Source organism: Saimiri boliviensis, chromosome 2 (genome assembly GCF_048565385.1).
Source record: "Saimiri boliviensis isolate mSaiBol1 chromosome 2, mSaiBol1.pri, whole genome shotgun sequence".
Classification (NCBI taxonomy): Eukaryota; Metazoa; Chordata; class Mammalia; order Primates; family Cebidae; genus Saimiri; species Saimiri boliviensis.
Genome location: NC_133450.1, coordinates 214,588,706 through 214,609,035, shown reverse-complemented (window position 1 = coordinate 214,609,035; position 20,330 = coordinate 214,588,706). Strand labels below are relative to the sequence as shown.

The 20,330-nt window shown below is 47.2% G+C and overlaps 1 protein-coding gene across 7 annotated transcripts in view; it reads left to right on the top strand.

Moving 5' to 3' along the window:
- The window catches only part of TTLL11 (tubulin tyrosine ligase like 11), a 276,274-nt gene extending 258,029 nt beyond the window's left edge, over positions 1-18,245 (top strand). For all 7 annotated transcript variants that reach the window (XM_003925395.3, XM_039475185.2, XM_074395290.1 and 4 more), the window contains one exon: positions 15,589-18,245. In XM_003925395.3, coding sequence (XP_003925444.2) covers positions 15,589-15,863 — 275 coding nt within the window. In that variant the 3' untranslated portion in view covers positions 15,864-18,245. The remainder of the gene's footprint in view (positions 1-15,588) is intronic.
- Positions 18,246-20,330: the final 2,085 nt, after the last annotated feature.

Genomic DNA, 20,330 nt, shown 5'->3' with positions numbered 1-20,330 from the left:
GGTCAAGTATGGGGGAACCGTGCAGCAGCAGACAGGGAGCCAGGCTGCAAGAATGGAGAGAAGGCTGAGATCTGTGTGAGGAACCGCCTTGGAGATTGTGCTGCCTTCACAGATAGCTCTTCTGGGGGCCATTTCACTGCACAGAGAGGAAGCACTAAGCTAATTCTAGTCAAGATCATTCAGCTTTATTTCCTACCAATGATTCCAAACAGCAAACTTGTATACTTATACGTTTAGAATTGCACGATGAGACAGAAACCTCTATTCTAGGTGAGTAATAAGAAAGAGATTTAAAGGTTGGGGAGAACGAAGGACTTGGCAAGTGGCTGTTCAAACACACCAATCCCTGGAAACCGAATCACTAGCAAGGAAGTTCAGGTACTTCTGAGAGGAAGAAAATATCTCATATTCAGTCTGGGATAATATCCCTGGCTGTCAGCAATGATTTGGATATAATTATATCATATATTCAAATGTGCTCTGTAAACTGTAAAATAATACATAAATGTCAGATGTTAAGAAAGCATAATGTAGAAAAACGATCATGGACTTGAAAGTCAGCTACGAGTGGGTTTCAATGCTGCCTCGTCCACCTGCACGATGACCTTGACAAGTGACTTAGCCTCTTTAGGCCTGTGTTCTTCCACTGTAAATGAAGAATACGTGTAAACGTGTCCTCTTCCCATTTTTACTCTGGGAAGTAGATGAGAATAATGAGTATTCCATGTAAACTGGAAAGTGCTATGCAGACGTATGATATTATTCTTGTTCCCATCCTTACACTGGGGAATACACGACGAGATTATTGGTGAGCAGCTCCCAATGTTTTCGTAAAGCCCTGAGTGCAAGGATGCCTTCCCGGGAATGGGGAGCAGGAGGCTTTGGTCTAGAAGGAGCTGGTGGGCCATCCTCACCCAGCCGATTGGCAGAATGAGGCCACCGTCTATCAGGGGCCACATCTCAATAGCCTAGTGGCAGTCTCAGGTGAGAGACGTGTGGCTGACTACAACTGGAATGAAGACTACAACCCAAATGAAGTTTAGAAAAATACTCAACAGCTTATCTTGTGGCGTGCAGGGCAGATAGGGAAAGCCTGTCTGCAAAGACCAGCAAATCTAGCTGAGTCTTCTTGTTGACATCCAGCAGAGATAGATGAGGCTCCATCCCTCATTCACTGCAAGGCTGGTATTGTTTCTGTTCTAAATTACTGGAATTCACACTTGGCCAAATCTTTAAAAACTCGCCCCCATCCCCCCCACTTTATTTTTATTTTTGAGATGGAGTCTCACTCTGTTGCCCAGGCTGGAGTGCAGTGGTGCCATCTCGGTTCACTACGGCCTCTGCCTCCTGGGTTCAAGTGATTCTCTTGCCTCAGCCTCCTGAGTATCTAGAACTTCAGGTGCCTACCACCATGCCTGGCTAGTTTTTATATTTTTAGTAGAGCCGGGGTTTTACCATGTTGGTCATGCTGGTCTCCAACTCCTGACTTCAGGTGATCCCCTCGCCTCAGCCTCTCAAAATGCTGGAATTACAGGCTGACACTCAGCCAAATCTTGAAAAACTCTTGAAACAGCAGTGGAGTAAGGGAGTTAAGGGCATGGTGGTCTGCCACCTACCAGCCAAGTGACTCTGACAAGTCTCTTGAATGTAGAATGGATTGTCCATAATACCCGCTTCATAAGGTTTTTGTCTGATTAAATAATTCGAAGGCACCTCATATCCCAGGGCCTTCCACATAATGAGGGCTAATAAATATGAACGATTACTGTTTACTTTTATTACTTCTACCATAACAGGACATTAAGACAATGTTGTCAGAGTTCCTTTCAACTCCCAATCCAAGCTGTGAGGGGTTTTCTGAGTGCTGGTGAAGGAGCAAGGAAGAAGGGTCGGATTGCTTATGTTTTTTCTAAATGGCTCAGGTAAATTCAGAGACTCGAGTAGTGGTAGGAGAGTGTCCCCAAAAGCTGGGTGCACCTCAGCAGAACTGAGGTTTTGGGGGTGCTATGAACCAATTGTGTCTCCGACCAAATTTATATTGAAACCCTAACTGCTCCCCCAATGTGGCTGTATTTGGAGATGGGGCCTCTAAGGAAGTAATTAAGGTTAAATGAGGTCATAAGGGTGGGTCCCTTATTGAATAGGATTAGCGTCCTGATAAGAAGAGACACCAGAGAGCCCAGTCAACCTCTCTGCCATGTGAGCCCAGTCTACCTCTCTGCCAAGAGACACCAGAGAGCCCAGTCTACCTCTCTGCCACAGCAAGAGGGCGACTGTCTGCAAATCATGAAGAGAGCCCTCACCAGAACACGATCGTGCTGACCCCACCACCCCCGCCATTCTCAGACTTCCAGCCTCCAGGACTGTGAAAGTAAATTTCTGTTGTTTAAGCTACCCAGGCTATGGTATTTCGCAGCCCGAGCAGACTAAGACCAGGGGAAGAGAGTGAGCATGGCATTTCAGAGGAGAAAGCTCGTTCTGTGTCCCCAAAGGCTGTTGATCACCTACAGCAGGGGCAGCCGACTACTAGGTTTCTCAGAGACCATTCTCTTAACTTCTTCACTCCACTGCCTCCTACAGAGCCTTTCAAGAGCTAGCCAAGCTGGCATGTTCATTCCGTTTCCTGATCACTCACTGGGGCAGAAGCCCCAACGCTGCTATTACAAACGCAGTTTCTGGGGCCTCACTGCCAACAGGCAGAATCCCCAGGGTGAGGGCACAGGAACCTGCATTTCTGGCAAGGTCCCCAGATTATATTATGTATAAAATGTTTGAAAGCCATTGACCTTGGGGGAAGGCCAGTCTCCTCAGCCTGGTGTCAGAAGCCCTCCTGCATAAGATTCCTGGATTGACCTCACACCCACATCCAACCATGGGCAAATCTTAGATGGCACTGGCAGTCCCTTCAGACCATATGCAGGATCTAATCATCCCTCACCACCTCCACCAGTATCATGCTGGTCCCAGCCACCCCATCAGCTCTTACGTGGACTGGTGCAGTAGCCCATGAATGGATCTCTTTGTTCTCACCTGTGCCCCTACACTGGGTTTCAACACAGCTTCCACAGTGACATGTGACTTCAGGACTCCTCAGTGGCCTCCCATCTTCTTCAGTTTGAAATCCAAAGTCCTGCCATGGTCTACAAGGGTCCCTATGGCCCAGCGTCCTGGAACATTCTGGGTCTCCTCTATCACAGCCCAGACAGGGAAGGTCAGGGCCTAGGAGATGGCTTGGAGAAGTTCTCTCCCACTTAGTCGGCAAGCAGTAATGCTGGAAGAATCTGAGGCTGTGCGGTTTCTCAGAAACGAAGAGAGAACTTAATGCATAGTTGGAACAATTCCATGGCTTTTCAGCTCCATCATTAGTCTTTTAAAAATAACTGGTTGGGTTTGCTCTCAATCAGAGTGTCTTTAAAATGTGGACATTTTTAGCCCAAAGTCAAGTTTCTCTCAGTTTGGGGGCAGGTCCTTTTGCAAATAAGCCCCTCTTTGCAGATGGGCTTCAGAATGAAGTTTATGCAAACTGGACTGCAGTGGAGAGCAGGGAGGGGAAGGGGCAGGGTTCAGTATCAGCTGGAATCTTGTGAGAAACGCAAACTCCTAGGCCCTGCCTCAGCTCTCCAAATCAGACACTGTGGGGTTGGACCCTCCATCTGTATTTTAACAAGCCCTCTAGGGAATTTGAAAGTTTGAGAGCCTCTGGTCTGGATCATTGCATTCATAAGAGAAGAGTTTCCATGGGTCTCTTTTTTTCTTCACCCCTTGACTTACCTCAGTGTCCTTAGCTATAAGAGGGGCACAATAACACCTGCATCACAAGATTGTTACAAGGTTCACAGTCTATTCAGTGGGTTAAATGCATCTATATTGATGCTTACTGTGTGCCAGGCTATGCTGGGCTCTGGGAATATAGAGAAGACAGGGACAGGGTCCGCACCTGCAGGAGCAGAGTCTCATTAGAGAGACAGCGTGTACCCATAGATTTATCCTAATATATGATGAGAAACAAGAGGAAGCACCATGAAGGGTGATTAACTCCACCTGGGGATGGTCAAGGACAGATTCCCAGAACCAGTGACCTCAGAGGCTAGGTCGGGGATATTTTTTAAATTGTGTGTGTGTGTGTGTGTGTGTGTGTGTGTGTGTGTGTGTACTTAATTACCAACAATGAGCATACCTTATCTTGTTTGGAAAATTCAGAAAAGGATGAAGATATAAAATACCCTAGACGTCTAGCACTGCCTTCTCCCATGCCCCATGCCCTGTGGTACTATAAATAAGTTTGTGATGAATACCATTGTATACATTGTTTTCCTTTGGAAGGAATATTTCATTAGGGTAAATTCCGAGGATTGTGATCACTGTGTTCAATGATATGAACACGAAATTTAATTTTTATTTTTTTCCTCCTTTCCAACCTCCCTAATATAAACGTTTGAATGGCTCCTAAAACTTTCACCAAACTGCTTTTCAAACATCTGTAGCAATTTCACCTCTACCTCCTGTTATCAGCATTTAATACTTTTGTTAGTTTACTTGGTGAGCAGCAGCCCCTGTGGCTTGGATGGGGCCAGATGTCTTCTCTCTTATTTGCTGATATATGTGAATTGCCCATTCATGTGCTTTGTCCATTTGGGTACTCTAGGAGATTTTATTTTTTTTTAATGTTAAATTTTAAAAAATTTTTTAGAAGACAGGGTCTTGTCTGGGTAACCACAACACTTTGGGAGGCTGATGTGGGTGGATTGCTTGAGGTCAGGAGTTCGAGACCAGCCTGGCCAATGTGGTGAAACTCTACTACTAAACTGCTCTACTAAAATATGAAAAAATTAGCTGGGCATGATGATGGGTGCCTGTAATCCTAGCTACTAGGGAGACTGAGGCAGGAGAATCGCTTGAATCCAGGAGGCAGAGGTTGCAATGAGCCGAGATCATGCCACTGCACTCCAGCCTGAGCAACAGAGCAAGACTTTGTCTCAAAAAAAAAAAAAAAAAAAAAAAAAAAAAAAAAAAAAAAAAAAAAATTCTTGAAGAGTGTTTTCCAACTTGGATTCATTCTCCCTATACCATTCAGGTACACTGATCAAGCATAGATTAGGTCTTTTCACATAGTCCCATCATTCTTGGAGGCTTTAAGGCAGGCCAACATTCAAATCCAGGAAATACAGAGACCACCATGAAGATATTCCTCAAGAAGAGCAACCCCAAGGCACATAATTGTCAGATTCACCAAGGTTGAAATGAAGGAAAAAATCCTAAGGCCAGCCAGAAGAAAGGTCGAGTCACCCACAAAGGAAAGACTATCAGACTCACAGCAGATCTCTCCCACAGCAGAAACCCTACGAGCTAGAAGGGAGTGGGGGCCAATATTCAACATCCTTTAAAAAAAGAACTTTCAACCCAGAATTTTATATCTGGCCAAACTAAGCTTCATAAGTGAAGGAGAAATAAAATCCTTTATGGATAAGTAATTGCTGAGAGATTTCGTCACTACAAAACCTGCCTTAGAAAAACTACTGAAGGAAGTACTAAACAGGGAACGGAACAGCCAGTACCAGCCACTGCAAAAAAGTACCAAATGGTAAAGAACAATGACTCAAGGAGAAAGCCACGTCAACTAACGGGCAAAACAACCAGCCAGTAACAAAATGGCAGGTTCAAATTAAACATAACAATATTAACGTTGAATATGAATGGCCTAAACGCCCCAATCAAAAGACACAGACTGGCAAACTGGATAAAAAGTCAAGACCCATCAGTGTGCTGTATTCAGGAGACCCATCTCACATGCAAAGACTCACATAGACTCAAAATAAAGGGATGGAAGAAGATTTACCAAGCAAATGGAGAGCAAAAGAAAAGCATGGGTATCAAACCTAGTCTCTGATAAAACAGACTTTAAAACAACAAAGATCAAAAGAGACAAAGAAGGGCATTACATAATGGTAAAAGGATCATTGCAACAAGAAGAGCTAATGATTCTAAATATATATGCACCCAATACAGGAGCACCCAGATACATAAAGCAAGTTCTTAATGACCTACAAGGAGACTTAAACTCCCACACAATAATAGTGGGAGACTTTAACACTCCACTGTCAATATCAGACAGATCAACAAGATGGAAAGTCAACAAGGATATCCAGAACTTGAATGTGGATTTGGACCAATCGAACCTAATAGACATTTACAGAACATTCCACCCCAAATCCCCAGAATGCACATTCTTCTCAGCACCACATTGCACTTACCCCAAAATTGACCACATAATTGGAAGAAAATCACTCCTCAGCAAATGCAAAAGAATGGAAATCATAACAGTCTCTCATACCACAGCACAATCAAATTAGAACTCAGGATTAAGAAAAGCACTCAAAACTGCACAATCACATGGACATTGAACAATTTGCTCCTAAATGAGGAATGGATAAACAATGAAATGAAGGCAGAAGTAAAAATTGCTCTTCAAAACCAACAGGAATGAAATCACAACATACCAGATCCTATGGGACACATTTAAAGCAGTGTCTAGAGGGAAATTTATAGCAATAAATGCCCACATGAGAAACAAGGAAAGATCTAAAATTGACACCCTATCATCAAAATTGAAAGAGCTACAGGAGCAAGATTTAAAAAAACTCAAAAGCAAGCAGGAGACAAGAAATAACTAAGATCAGAGCAGAACTGAAAGAGATAGAGATACAAAAAACCCTTCAAAAAATCAATAAACCCTGGAGCTGGTTTTTTGAAAAGATCAACAAAATATACCACTAGCTAGACTAATCAAAAAGAAAAGAGAGAAGAACCAAATAGATGCAATAAAAACAATAAAGGAGAGATCACCACCGATTCCTCGGAAATACAAACTACCATCAGAGATTGCTACAAACAGCTCTATGCACATAAACCAGTACATCTGGAAGAAATGGACAAATTCCCAGACACCTGCACCCTCCCAAGACTAAGTCAAGAAGAAGTTAAAACTCTGAATAACCAATAACAAGGTCTGAAGTCGAGGCAGTGATTAATAGCCTACCAACTAAAAAGAGTCCAGGTCCAGATGGGTTCACAGCCGAATTCTACCAGACATACAAAAAGGAGCTGGTACCATTTCTGTTGAAACTATTCTAAATAATACGAAAAGAGGGAATCCTCCCTAACTCTTTCTATGAGACCAACATCATCCTGATACCAAAATCTGGCAGAGACACCACTAAAAAAGAAAACTATAGGCCAATAGCTATGATGAACATTGATGCAAAAATCTTCAATAAAATACTGGCAAATCAAATCCAACAGCACATCAAAGAGCTTATCCACCACGATCAAGTAGGCTTCATCCTGGGGATGCAAGGCTGGTTCAACATATGCAAATCTATAAACGTAATCACCACATACACAGAACCAAAGACAAAAACCACATAAAGGCCTTTGACAAAATTCAACAGCCCTTTATGCTAAAAAGTCTGAATACACTAGGTATCAATAGAACGTATTTCAAAACAATAAAAGCTATTTACGAGAACCCCACAGCCAATATCATACTAAATGGGTAAAAACTAGAAGCATTCCCTTTAAAAACTGGCACTAGACAAGGATGCCCTCTCTACCACTCCTGTTCAATATAGTATTGGAAGTTCTAGCCAGAGCAATTAGGCTAGAAAAAGAAATAAAGGGCATTCAATTAGCAAAAGAAGAAGTTAAATTGTCCCTATTTGCAGACAACATGATCATATATTTAGAAGACCCCATCGTCTCAGCCCAAAACCTCCTTAAGCTGATAAGCAACTTCAGCAAGGTCTCAGAATACAAAATCAATGTGCAGAAATCACAAGCATTCCTATACACCAATAACAGACAAACAGAGAGCCAAATCATGAGCGAACTCCCATTTACAATTGCTACAAAGAGAATAAAATACCGAGGAATACAACTAGCAAAGGATGTAAAAGATCTCTTCAAGGAGAACTACAAACCACTGATAAGGAAATAAGAGAGGACACAGATGGAAAAACATTCCATGCTCATGGTTAGGAAGAATAAATATTGTGAAAATGGCCATACTGCCCAAAGTAATTTATAGATGCTGTCCCCATCAAGCTACCATTGACCTTCATCACAGAACTGGAAAAAAACACTTTAAACTTCATATGGAGCCAAAAGAGAGCCCGCATAGCCAAGACAATCCTAAGCAAAAAGAACAAAGCTGGAGGCATCATGCTACCTGAATTCAAACTATACTACAAGGCTACAGTAATCAAAACAGCATGGTACTGGTACCAAAACAGAGATAGAGACCAGTGGAACAAAACAGAGACCTTGGAAGGAACTCCACATATCTACAACCATCTGATCTTTGATAAACCAGACAAAAACAAGCAATGGGGAAAGGATTCCCTGTTTAATAAATGATGTTGGTAAAACTGGCTAGCCATATGCAGGAAGCTGAAACTGGACTCCTTCCTTACACCTTACACTAAAATTAACTCCAGATGGATTAAAGATTTAAACATAAGAACTAACACCATAAAAACCCTAGAAGAAAACCTAGGCAATACCATTCAGGACATAGGCACAGGCAAGGACTTCGTGACTAAAACACCAAAAGCAATGGCAACAAAAGCCAAAATAGACAAATAGGATCTAATTAAACTTAAGAGTTTCTGCACAGCAAAAGAAACAATCATTAGAGTAAACTGGCAACCAACATAATGGGAAAAAATTTTTGCAATCTACCTATCAGACAAAAGGCTAGCATCCAGAATCTACAAAGAACTAAAGCAGATTTACAAGAGAAACAAACCGATTCAAAACTGGGTGAAGGATTTGAAGAGACACTTTTCAAAAGAAGACAAATATGCGGCCAACAAACATGAAAAAATGCTCATCATCATTGGTCATTAGAGAAATTCAAATCAAAACCACATTGAGATACCATCTCACACCAGTTAGAATGGCGATCATTAAAAAATCTGGAAACAGCAGATGCTGGAGAGGATGTGGAGAAAAAGGAACACTTTTACACTGTTGGTGGGAGTGCAAATTAGTGCAACCATCATAGAAGACAGTGTGGCGATTCCTCAAGGATCTAGAAATAGAAATTCCATTTGACCCAGCAACCCCATTACTGGGTATATACCCAAAGGATTATAAATTGTTCTATTATAAAGACACATGCACACATATGTTCATTGTGGTGGTGTTTATGATAGCAAAGACTTGGAACCAACCCAAATGCCCATCAATGATAGACTGGACAAAGAAGATGTGGCACATATACACCATGGAATACTATGCAGCCATAAAAAACGATGAGTTCATGTCATTTGTACAGACATGGAAGAATCTAGAAACCATCATTCTCAGCAAACTGACGCAAGAACAGAAAATCAAACACTGCATGTTCTCACTCATAGGCGGGTGATGAACAATGAGAACACTTGGGCACAGGGAAGGGAACAGCACTCACAGGGATAGGTTGGGGGTGGATGGGAGGGAAGGTGGGGACAGTGAGGGAGTGGGGAGAATGGGGAGGGATAACACTGGGAGAAATGCCTGATGTCGGCAAGGGGGTAAGGGGGGATGGAGACAGCAAACCACCATGACATGTATGTACCTATGCAACAACCCTGCAGGATGCAGGCTGTGCACATGTACCCCAGAGCCCCCCCACAAAAAAAAAGACAGGGTCTTGTTTATTGCCTAGGTGGGAGTGCTGCGGTGTGACCATAGTTCACTTCAGCCTCATATTCCTGGGCTCAAGCAATCCTCCTGCCTCAGCCTCCCAATGTGCTGGGATTACAGGGTTAAGCCATCTCACCCAGACTCTGTAAGGTTTTAGGTATTTTTTATCATTAAATCAATTACCAAACCAACATTACATTTATTAAAAACAAAAACAACCACCCAGGTCCCAAGGGTTTTATTGTAAGAGAATAAACAAATCATAAATAAAAACAATGAAATACCAAGTGTTGATTATAATGTTCTCAGCAATAGTGAACAAATGTGTTTGTGTTCAACAGGGACGGGGTGGTGAAATGGCACAGAAGGCAAAAATTTGATGGACAGTTACACAACCATTAAAATAATGGTTACGAAAGTGGCATAGAAACATACAAAAATGTTAATAATTTTATTTTCTTTTTTTTGAGACGGAGTTTCGCTCTTGTTACCCAGGCTGGAGTGCAATGGTGCGGTCTCGGCTCACTGCAACCTCCACCTCCTGGGTTCAAACAATTCTCCTGCCTCAGCCTCCTGAGTAGCTGGGATTACTATGTGCCACCATGCCCAGCTAATTTTTTGTATTTTTAGTAGAGATGGGGTATCATTTTAAGCAAAATAAAGTTCTGCATGGCCAGGTATAGTGGCTCATGCCTGTCCCAGCACTTTGGAGGCCAAGTTGGGCAGATCATTTGGGGTCAGGAGTTTGAGACCAGCCTGGCCAAGAAGGCGAAACCCCATCTCTACTAAAAATACAAAAAATTAGCCGGGTGTGGTGATGTGTGCCTGTAATCCCAGCTACTCAGGAGGCTGAAGCAGGAGAATTGCTTGAATCCAGGAGGCAGAGGTTGCAATTAGCCAAGATCATGCCACTGCACTCCAGCCTGTGCGACAGAGCAAAACTCCGTCTCAAAAAAACCAAAAAGTTCTATGTGTGTTATCACAACTAAGTGACAACACATCTTTCTGTGGACAAAGAATAAGGGTGGAAGATCAGTCTGCAAGAATCCGTGAGTGCTGGAGGGAAGGCTAGGCACGGGCTCTACTGCACTTGCTGCTGAGATTCTCATTACAATATAGTAAGTAAACATAAGGAAGGAGAAAGCCCCAATTCTATTGTGGAGGTTCTGGAAAAGGCTGGAAACTGCAGCCGGTGGGGGATGACCCAGAGCCCAAGCGGAGTCTCAGGGGGAACCGCAGCAGCCCTGCTCCTGCGGAGTACCTTGAATGATCTCAGTGCCCTGACTCCTCCTCCCACCCCCATCCCCTTGAAACCTTCAAAAGGTTAAGCTCTCTGAAGCTCAGTGAATATTGGCCTGGGTCGGTGAATATTTCCTGGTCCTCCTTGATGAATTGAGGATTAAAGCCAATGTCTAGTCAAACTCAAAGGGCCATTAGAATAGGCCATTGTGGGGACCGGAGGCCCATGCGCTCGTGGCGTGCAGTTTGGGGCATCCCTTGGTCCCAACCACACTCACCGGGATACATTCAGCAGGGCTGTCTGTCAGTGGAGACAGCCCATGGCTGGAGAAGTGATTGGTTTGATTCTGCGTTCAGTTTTCTTTTCAGAAGGGGAGGTGTGGTTTGAGGGTGCCCTGGGCTCCGGTCCCAGAGCTGGGGTCGAGCCCTGTTTCTGTCAGTTGCTGAGTGTGACTGGGGGCCTCAGATACCCGCAACACTCTTTGGCAAAATGCAGATGCTAGACAGGGGTTTGAGGGCTCCAGGGTGATGGTGACTGTGCTGCTCGTGAAGATCCAAGGGCCCTGAGGGATGAGGGACTGTGTGGCAGGGCTCTGAGTCACCCTTCACCTGGCTTACACAGAGAGGGGAGAGGGTCCCTTTATCTGTCTGCCATACTGGACTCCCTCAGAAGATTTCAGTTGAGAAATAAAACGAGAAGAAAAAAAAATCCCTCACAGTCTTCATTACTACTTTTAAAAAATGGTTAGAAAACACCTGACTGGAAAATGTGATCAGGCTGTGACCGGTCCACACCTGCGGGACTCGGATCACACAGGCTTTGCCCAGCACCTGCAGGGGGTCCCGGTGGCTTCATCCAGCATTGACTCCAGGCCCGCAGTGGCCACCGATGGCCTCCAGGTCTAGTCCCTTTGGCCTCTTCCCCAGTCTGTTCTGCAGCGGGCCCCCTGGGCCATCCACCCGGACTTCCTGCTCTGCAGGTCCCTGCTCTCTGCGCAGCCTACCACCTCCAGCACATCTCTGCCCTTCAAAGCCCTCCCCATTCTGCAAGGCCTCACTGTAATGCCCACTTCCCCACAAGCCTCTACTGAAGCCTCAACCCCCAGATCCTCCAAAGCGTTGGCTTCCGTGTTTCCTGCACGTTCTACCATTTCCATCCTCAGAGGCTCTTGGCAGGGGTGCTCCAGAGGGTTTCTGGGAATAAGGTGCAGAAGCAGAACTACATGAGGCTTGGGTTCACATCTCAGCCCTGCCAACAGTAACCCTGGTGTAAAACCCTGTGTATATGATTTTATACAACCAGTGACCCATATCTATGTATACATATACATATGAAAATATATAAAATATATAAAAATACATGTAAATATACATTATATATACAAATATATATATATTTGCATATATATTTATGTATAAGTTTATATATTAAATTATAAAAATAAATTTTATAAAAATATAAATATATATTTATATTCTGTTTTGATAAAAAGTTAAGTAGAATATATGTACAAAGTTTGGATTGTATGTTTTTCAAAGTAATACAAGTACCTGATTTCAAATTCAAATCGTAGTAAGCGGTTCATAATTAAAAGCATCTCCGCCTACATCATCTCTCTCCACACACTAGAATTTCCCACTGCAGACGTTTAGGTTGCATACATGTTTACTGTGAAAAATCACAAAATGCAGACAAGCAGAAAGAAAGCCGAGCCAGCACAGTGAGATCCCACTTCTCCTTTGAGAATATCTTTTTCTAGATGACGTTGCCAGGCTTTTTTTTTTTTCCCAAATCGGTCCTCATTGTATGTTTTCTATGCATTCTAGCTCTAATCACAGTCTACCTCCAACTAAATGAACAGAACTGATATTTGTGAAGAGGTGCAGTGAGTAGCTAGCTCCTTGCCATTCAAAGCGTGGCATAAGCACCACGTGGAAGCTTGCTAGAAATTCGGTGTCTTTGGCCCCAGCCCAGGGTTCAAATTTGAACAAGCTGGTTATTGGAGAGCGCATTACAGCTGGGAAGGGCTGTGCAGAGCAGAGTTACTCAAAGTTGCAAGCCACAGACTGTCACAGCCCTGGACGAGAGGCCTGAGCTAGAATGTATACAGCACGCTGCTTCGTTTATAGAGGAAGACGTGCTATTATACTAAATACTGTCAACAAAACTAAACAATGTGATTGATGAGGGCCACGATTAACATTCTGGCCCATGCTCCTTATCTTGTCAGGGACCAGGGACACACAGTTCATGGGCTTGGCACTGTCAGCCAGCCACACTTTGAGTGGTGCTGTTTAGATCACACGGTTCAAAAATAGGGGGCTGGGACTGGATTTCTCCAGCTTTTGATCCTAATCTTCTCATTCTATGTGTATCTGACCCTCCCACCCGACCGTCTCACACACACAGACACAGATGCACATATTCGCACAGGCACAGCCCTCCCTAGGAGAGCCCTGGCCCAGAGTTAGTGATTAGAAAACATCTGTCTCTTGAGTCAGACCGAGGCTCCCACATCCCCGTGTGCTGGTCCACCCCAGGCCTCTGTTTACATTAAAAGTAACCCTGGTGTAAAACCCTTTTTATCAGCTCCTCCTGTCAGGATGAAACAGAGCAGGGGCCTTGTAGGATGTCTGGAGTCAAGAGAAGCCAAGCCCAAGAGCTTTGATGGACTAGGAGGGAGACAAAACACAACTTCTTTGCCCAGCTCAAGTTCTCAAGGCAAAAACAGCTCTCGGATCCCAGGACCTGTATGTAACCTGGGATCTATAAACCCTAGACCAGGCTTCTGCTGCCCGTGCCAGAAGCAGGTAAAAATAATGCATGGTCACCAGGAAGGTGTGGATTTCAGAGTCAACACCAGCCTAATTCAAAATGCCACGTCGCGTTCAGTCCAGCCTTACTGTCACGTTTCCCAAGGAGCCCAGGGAGTCCTATAGGTTTAGATCCCAGGGTTCACTTTTACTTGGACACTTGGACATTGGGGAGACTCAGACCCTTTCAGGCAGTTAAAACTTTTAAGTAAGTTTTTTTTTTTTTTTTTTTTTTGAGACCAGAAGTCTCACTCTATCGTCAGGCTGGAGAGCAGTGGCGCAATCTCGGCTCACTGCAACCTCCAACTCCCTGGTTCAAGTGAATCTCCTGCCTCAGCCTCTCGAGCAGCTGAGATTACAGGCACGAGCCACCATGCCCAGCTAATTTTTGTATTTTTAGCAGAGACAGGGTTTCACCATGTTGGACAGGATGGTCTCGATCTCTTGACCTCGTGATCTGTCTGCCTCAGCCTCCCAAAGTGCTGGGATTACAGGTGTGAGCCACCACCACCCCCAGCCATCAGTTTCTTTCTTTTTTGTTTTTCTTTTTTTTTTTTTTTTTTTGGCAAGTACTTTATTATTCCCTAGCTAATCAGTTTCTTATTCTGTAAGATGGGGCATAATAATATTGACCTCATAAAGGTGTTGTGAGAATTAGTGGCAATCTCGGTAAAGTACCTAACATCAGTGCATTCATTCATTCAGTCACTCATTCATCTCACACTCCAGACAGCATGGGAAGCACACAGTCCAGAGAGGAGGATGGAGACCACACAGACAGACACAGAGCAAGCTGCAGCAGGGGCTGCAAAGAGAAGGGTATGAAGCCTGTATCAGGGGCCCAGTCTAATCTGGGGATCAGGAATGACGGTGTTACTGAATGAGTGATTCTGGGCTCAGGTTCCAAACATCAGTAGATGCTTGTAAGACTAAGCCAGGGAAGAGCATTCCAGGAGTGTCATAGGGATGACTATTTATATTTTCCAGAATGCAATTTGGGCCAGAGAAAAGACAGTTGGATTTATTTTACTTTTTGAGATAAAATTTACAGACAGCAAAACGCATGAGCCTTGTGATACAATTTGAGTTTTGACAAATGCATACAACCAACATCGCTATTGTGCGATGGAACTTTGCTGTCAAATTGGGTTTATCTTCATATCTTCATAACCTTGTTCCCTGATTATAAAAGTTAAGAAGCTGGGTTTTTGTGTGTTTTTTGAGCTGGGGTCTTGCTCTGTCACTGAGACTGGAGTGCAGTGGCACGATCTCAGCTCACAGCAACCTCTGCCTCCCAGGTTCAAGTGATTCTCTTGCCTCAGCCTCCTGAGTAGCTGGGATTACAGCATGTGTCACCACGCCCGGCTAATTTTTGTACTTTTAGTAGAGACGGGGTTTCTCCACGTTGGCCAGTCTGGTCTCAAACTCCACCTCGGCCTCCCAAAGTGCTGGGATTACAGGTGTGAGCCACCTCGCTCGGCCAAGAGCTGGGTTTTAATGGGGGCATTTCACTGTGGACATTTTACAAGGCTTTGAGCTAGGTTTAAATCTCATATAACTTTCCCCAGGTCTCTCGATGTCGCTGAGACTCAACTTCCTCATCTGTAAAATAGGGTTAATCGAACTTACTTCACAGGGCTGTGTGAGGAACTGGGTCTGTACATGGCTGTAAAATGCCCAGTTAGTGCCTGGTGGGCACTCTGTGAGTTAGCCCTGTTAGGAGTTTCTGGAATGGAGATGACGGTGGGGAACGGGGCCATTTCTCGCGGATATCCTTGGGGCCGGAGATGGGCCTTCCCAGGGCAGCATGGGGCAGTGTGTGCACCCCTCAGCCAGTCTGTTTGTTCACAGGCATGTGTCTGCAGGCCTTCGTAGAAGCCTTCTTTTTCCTGGCTCAGAGGAAGTTCAAGATGCTGCCACTTCATGAGCAGGTGGCCTCGCTGATCGACCTGTGCGAGTACCACCTGTCCCTGCTGGATGAAAAGCGCCTGGGGTGTGCCCGGGGCATCCCCTCCGGGGGCCGACCCGCCCACCGTGGCACTCCCCAGGAGTCCTCCCCCTCGGCCCAGCCGGCTGGGGATAACTGCGCCAATAAGCTGTCCCATCCCAGACATACCCTGTCCTGAGGGCCACTCTGTCTTCCCAGAAGATGGAAGATGAGGGCGACTTTCAGGGCTGCAGAGCCCCAGGCATTCTGCCTGCAGAGGAATGGCAGGCAAGCTGCCCCGCCCCCGCGAACCGTCTCTGCGTGTGGCTGAGCTGCGCTTCACCAGGTTGGCTGGTTCTCACCTGCCTTCCTCTCCGCACCTCTTGGTGATACACCCTGTTTTTGAGTCATCAGTGGACATATGACATCTAAAATGTGACAGATGGCACTTTCTATTCTGGGCTCACAGGAAGCACCAACTGGGGCAAATCTGTTGTGTTTGGGGCCCGGGACACAAATGATCCCAAGGCCCGGAGCCATGGAGAGGAAGCCGGGTGCTGGGATCTGCCGAGGCCTCCGCACGCCCACTGGGAAAAGCCCGAGAACATCGTGTTTATTTCCTGCTGCCCGCTCCGTGAGAAGGAAGTGGAAATATCAAGTAGGCGTCTGCAAATCTCCCATCCCAATCATGTGCTACACGGGTGTAGTGAACAGATTAGCCTCATTTAGTTCATTAGCTTGCCTGTTGCTGCAATGTTTGGTTTGCTATTAATTAAGAAGTAATTAATCAAGAAGTAACTAAGACTCCTAGAGCCTCAGAGCTGGCAGGAGCCTCGGAGGTCATTTTGTTTGACTGTGACCCCAGAGCAGGAATCCTATCTTTAGCCTCCCTGATCAGATGGTCAGAGTGGACCCCTGCATAGGTGGGGTGCTGGTCACATGGCCAGTGTGTCCACAAGAAGCACTGCCAGGCGTCCCTGCATGCCCAGCACTGTGTTGGGAGCCCTGAGTAAGGGGAGGAAATCAGACGTGGATGAGAACCAGAGCGAGAGGAGTAGTGCCTGTCAGGCGTGGTGCCAGGGACAGGGGAGCTCGAGCTCTCTCTCCCATGAGCCCCTTTCCTTGTCTCCATCTGTATCCCCAGGTAGCCCCCCTCTCAGAGGAAACACCTCGGAGGCAGCGGAAGGTGTCATTTTGGAAACAGCCTCGGTCACGCCAGGGTGCAGGGCCCATTGAAGATAGGCAGACAGGACCTGGCAAAGCCAAGCTCTCCAGAGTGTGGTTGGATTTGAGGTTAACATGGCCCTTTCCTGGAGGGTCTCTTTAAAGGGTGCTGAGGGCCCTGGGAAGAGCCAATCATCAGGCTCCAAGCCAGGTGGAGGAAAGTCTTTGAGGCACTAGCACTGTGCCTGGTGCACAGAAGGACTCAGAAAATGCTCATATTCCCGGCCAGGGAGAGGGGCGTGGGAGGCAGAGGCGCATCCCAGACAAGCCCCTGTAGCTTTCTCCTTCCTGCCAACATCCTGTCCTGCCTCCTGACCCAAGTCCCCTTCCCTCAAACTGAGAAGAACAGTTGACTCACGGCCTAGCCCACAGCCTGGTTCATAACAGGGACTCAAAAGCATCTGTGGAAACAAGTTACTTGAATCCACCCTCCCCAGAGTATTTTGAAACCCAAAGAGAAGGTTTTTAATCCAAGGTGTCTCCTGTTGTTGGCAAGTGATTTGAGAGCAGGGGCTGCTGTGTTCCTCCTTGCCCAGGGCTCCTTGCTGCCAGGAGCTTACCCTCCCAAGGAGGAAACCCTGTGTCCCCCGATGTGGCTGCCATGCAGCGCCCCTTCCCTGCCACTAACAGAGCCCAAAGGCTGCCACCCTTCCCCAGCCGAGAGGGGCTGTGGGCCCGAGCCCGGCAGAACCCCCTCTGGGCTGTTCAGTGTCAGCAGACTTATGCAATGACTTTATTTTCCCAAGCAGAAGGCGGGATAGGTGGGAAGATGGCATGGGCAGGATATGCCTGCTGAGGTGTGTCGAGTGCCCCCTGCAGGGGGCCCGGTGGTGGTGTCATTGGCTCAGTTTCCCAGGTCCTAGGGCAGGTCCGTATCGCTGCTCCCCTTTCAGATGAGGAAAAGAAGGCCCAGGAGGCCACGTGGTCAGGACTCGGTCCAGGTCTGTCTGTCAGCTCCTTGTCCCTGGGTGAGCATGAATTCAGCTCCATGTAGAGACCCCACAGGACTACCCCGCTCGGGGCTGCCTAGGGCCTGTCATGGTCTGGTGGCATGGGACAAGGTAGTCAGGACTCCGAAATGGTCCAGTGTGAGAAACGATGTTGGAAGCCCCCGTGCGGTTCTCCCAATGCCCTTCGGCAGAACAAATGTGTTTCCCAGAGAAAGGCCGGAGGAAATGCGTCGGGGCACACTTGTCATCAGCTGGGAGCCACCAAGAGTCTTAACAAAGCTGTCACTTTCTCGAGGTTGGTCTTTAGAAAGTATTCATTTGCCAAAATGGAGTGCAATGTTCAGGTCCAAAACCAGTCAAGCACATACTGAATATTTTGAAAAATAAAATAAAGAGTTTGAATTCCAGCCACCTTGTCTGGGGTGATATCAAATCGTCAGCTCTCCTGGTGAGGAAGGGCCTCTCCCGCCCCCTGCCATTATCTGGAGGCAGGCTACTCCGCCCACCATGGCCCCTGTATCCTGGGAGCAGCCCCCTCTTCTGCCAACAAGGCCCCGAATAAGCCCCACCCACCCGCAGGGCACGGAGCCTCCCTGGTGATTTTCTGAGAGGCCAGTTGTGACAGATTGGCCCCTTTTCAGTTTAACCGAAAACATTTCGAGGCTGCTCCATTATCAGAATGAGTGATAGCTGACTCAGCCCGCCCCTTCTGTTCCTAAGAAGAAGTCCCACTGTGTTTACACCTTTGGTAATCGGCCACTCATTTTATTGGTGTAATTGAAGGGATAGCAAAAGCAGACGATTGCTTCCTCCGAGAGGACAGGAAGCAGATCCCAGAGTCGGGCGGGCCCAGAGGCCCTGGCACATAGCTGGGCAGCCCCTGTGCTTTGCTGCGGGATAAGCCCTGTCCCTGGAAGGGCCCTCAGGACCCATCTCCAGCGTCTTCTCTTTCCCCATCTCCTGTCCCCTCCCCCTCCTGCTGACACGTGTCTTGCCCCACCCCCAGGGCACACACAGCCCAGCCTGTGGATGCTCTCCCTAGTCTGCTGACTGAGTTCCTGGAGAGCTGGGTGCTCCAGGGCTTGGAACGAACGGGTAAGATCAGGCCCAGCCAGTGCTTAGTTTGAGTTCACATCCAAGTATGACAAGCTGGTGGGACCAACCTGGGGAGGGAAGCATCAGAACAGGACAGACCCACAGAACTGGGCCCACCCACCCTGTCCTGCTGTGCCAGTCTTGCCCCTTTAGGTGTGACCCTGGGCAGCTTCCTTGCTCCTGCCGTGCTGACCCTGCCTGCCCCTTCCTTCCAACCTCCCAGGGGGACAGCCTCAGCGTTTCTGCTGCTAGGGGCAGGAGCTGTGTCCTCACGGCCTGGCCAGAATGGAGCCTGCAGTAGGTGCTTATAAAGACCCACTGGATTCCGTGCCACCGTTGGCAAGTGCTGGTCTCAACAGACCCCTCCCCGCATGCAGAGGCAGGGCTTCCAGGAGAGACGAGCGTCCATCCCTGAAGCGAACTGCCTGGATTCCTCTTCCTTCTCCTCCCAGCCTCTGTCCACTCTCCCAAACTCAGACACGATCTCTCGCCTGGGCTTCCGCTGCCTCCCTGCCTCTCACCCCTCCACCATACCCTCCATCCCCACCAGCGTGGAAGGAACTCGGAGAGCCACAGAGCTGACGTGTGTCGCCTATTGAAAGCAGCCCGCATGGGCGCCCTTCCTTTCTTTCCATTGTAAGGCCCACGCCTGGCCCCCACACCCCAGGGCCAGGCTCTGCGGCCTCCCTGAGCCCCTGTCTTACCCCTGCTTCCAGGACTGTTTGTATCTGTTGTCACCAGACAGGAAGAGGTGTGCTATTTCCCGCCACCCTTGTCTTCTGGCCTTCCTCTGCCCAGTGGCAAACAGACTTCCAAGGCCCGGTTCGTTCCAATGTCCTCGCTGCAATCCCCCAGAGTGAGCGGTTCCCTCCCCACACTCCCAAGAACTAGAAAGTTCCTCTATTGTCATGTGTGCCATGGGATCCCAGCATTGGCTCCCACCCACTTGTGCATTCCTGCAGGGTCAGGCATGTGCTGGGGCCATGTTGGCACGGAGCGGGTGCTTGCTGCGAATAGGAACGTTTAGCAGACCCCAGGAGAGGAGACAGTGTTACCGCGCTTGTTCTCCGCCTCGCCTGCAGGTTCCTTTAAGAAGCACAGATTTCTAAACCTTGCCAAGCCAATCTGCTGAACACCTCTACATCCCCGCCGGACTTGTTGGCTCCCTGGGATGCGGCAGCTGTCCTGTGTCCGTAGACAGACAATGGCTCCTCCGACCCTAGGTGTCTCTTCACGGTCCTTTGTGGCCAGGCTCTGCGTAGCCATGGGCACCCCCTCTCATTCAGCCTCAGAGACAGGATGCCAGGCTGGACGGTCCTTACCAACACCCCTCCAGCTGGCCTCCCTTCAACTCTGCATTGCCCTGAGTTTGCGTGGAGTTGGTAAGTTCCCAACAG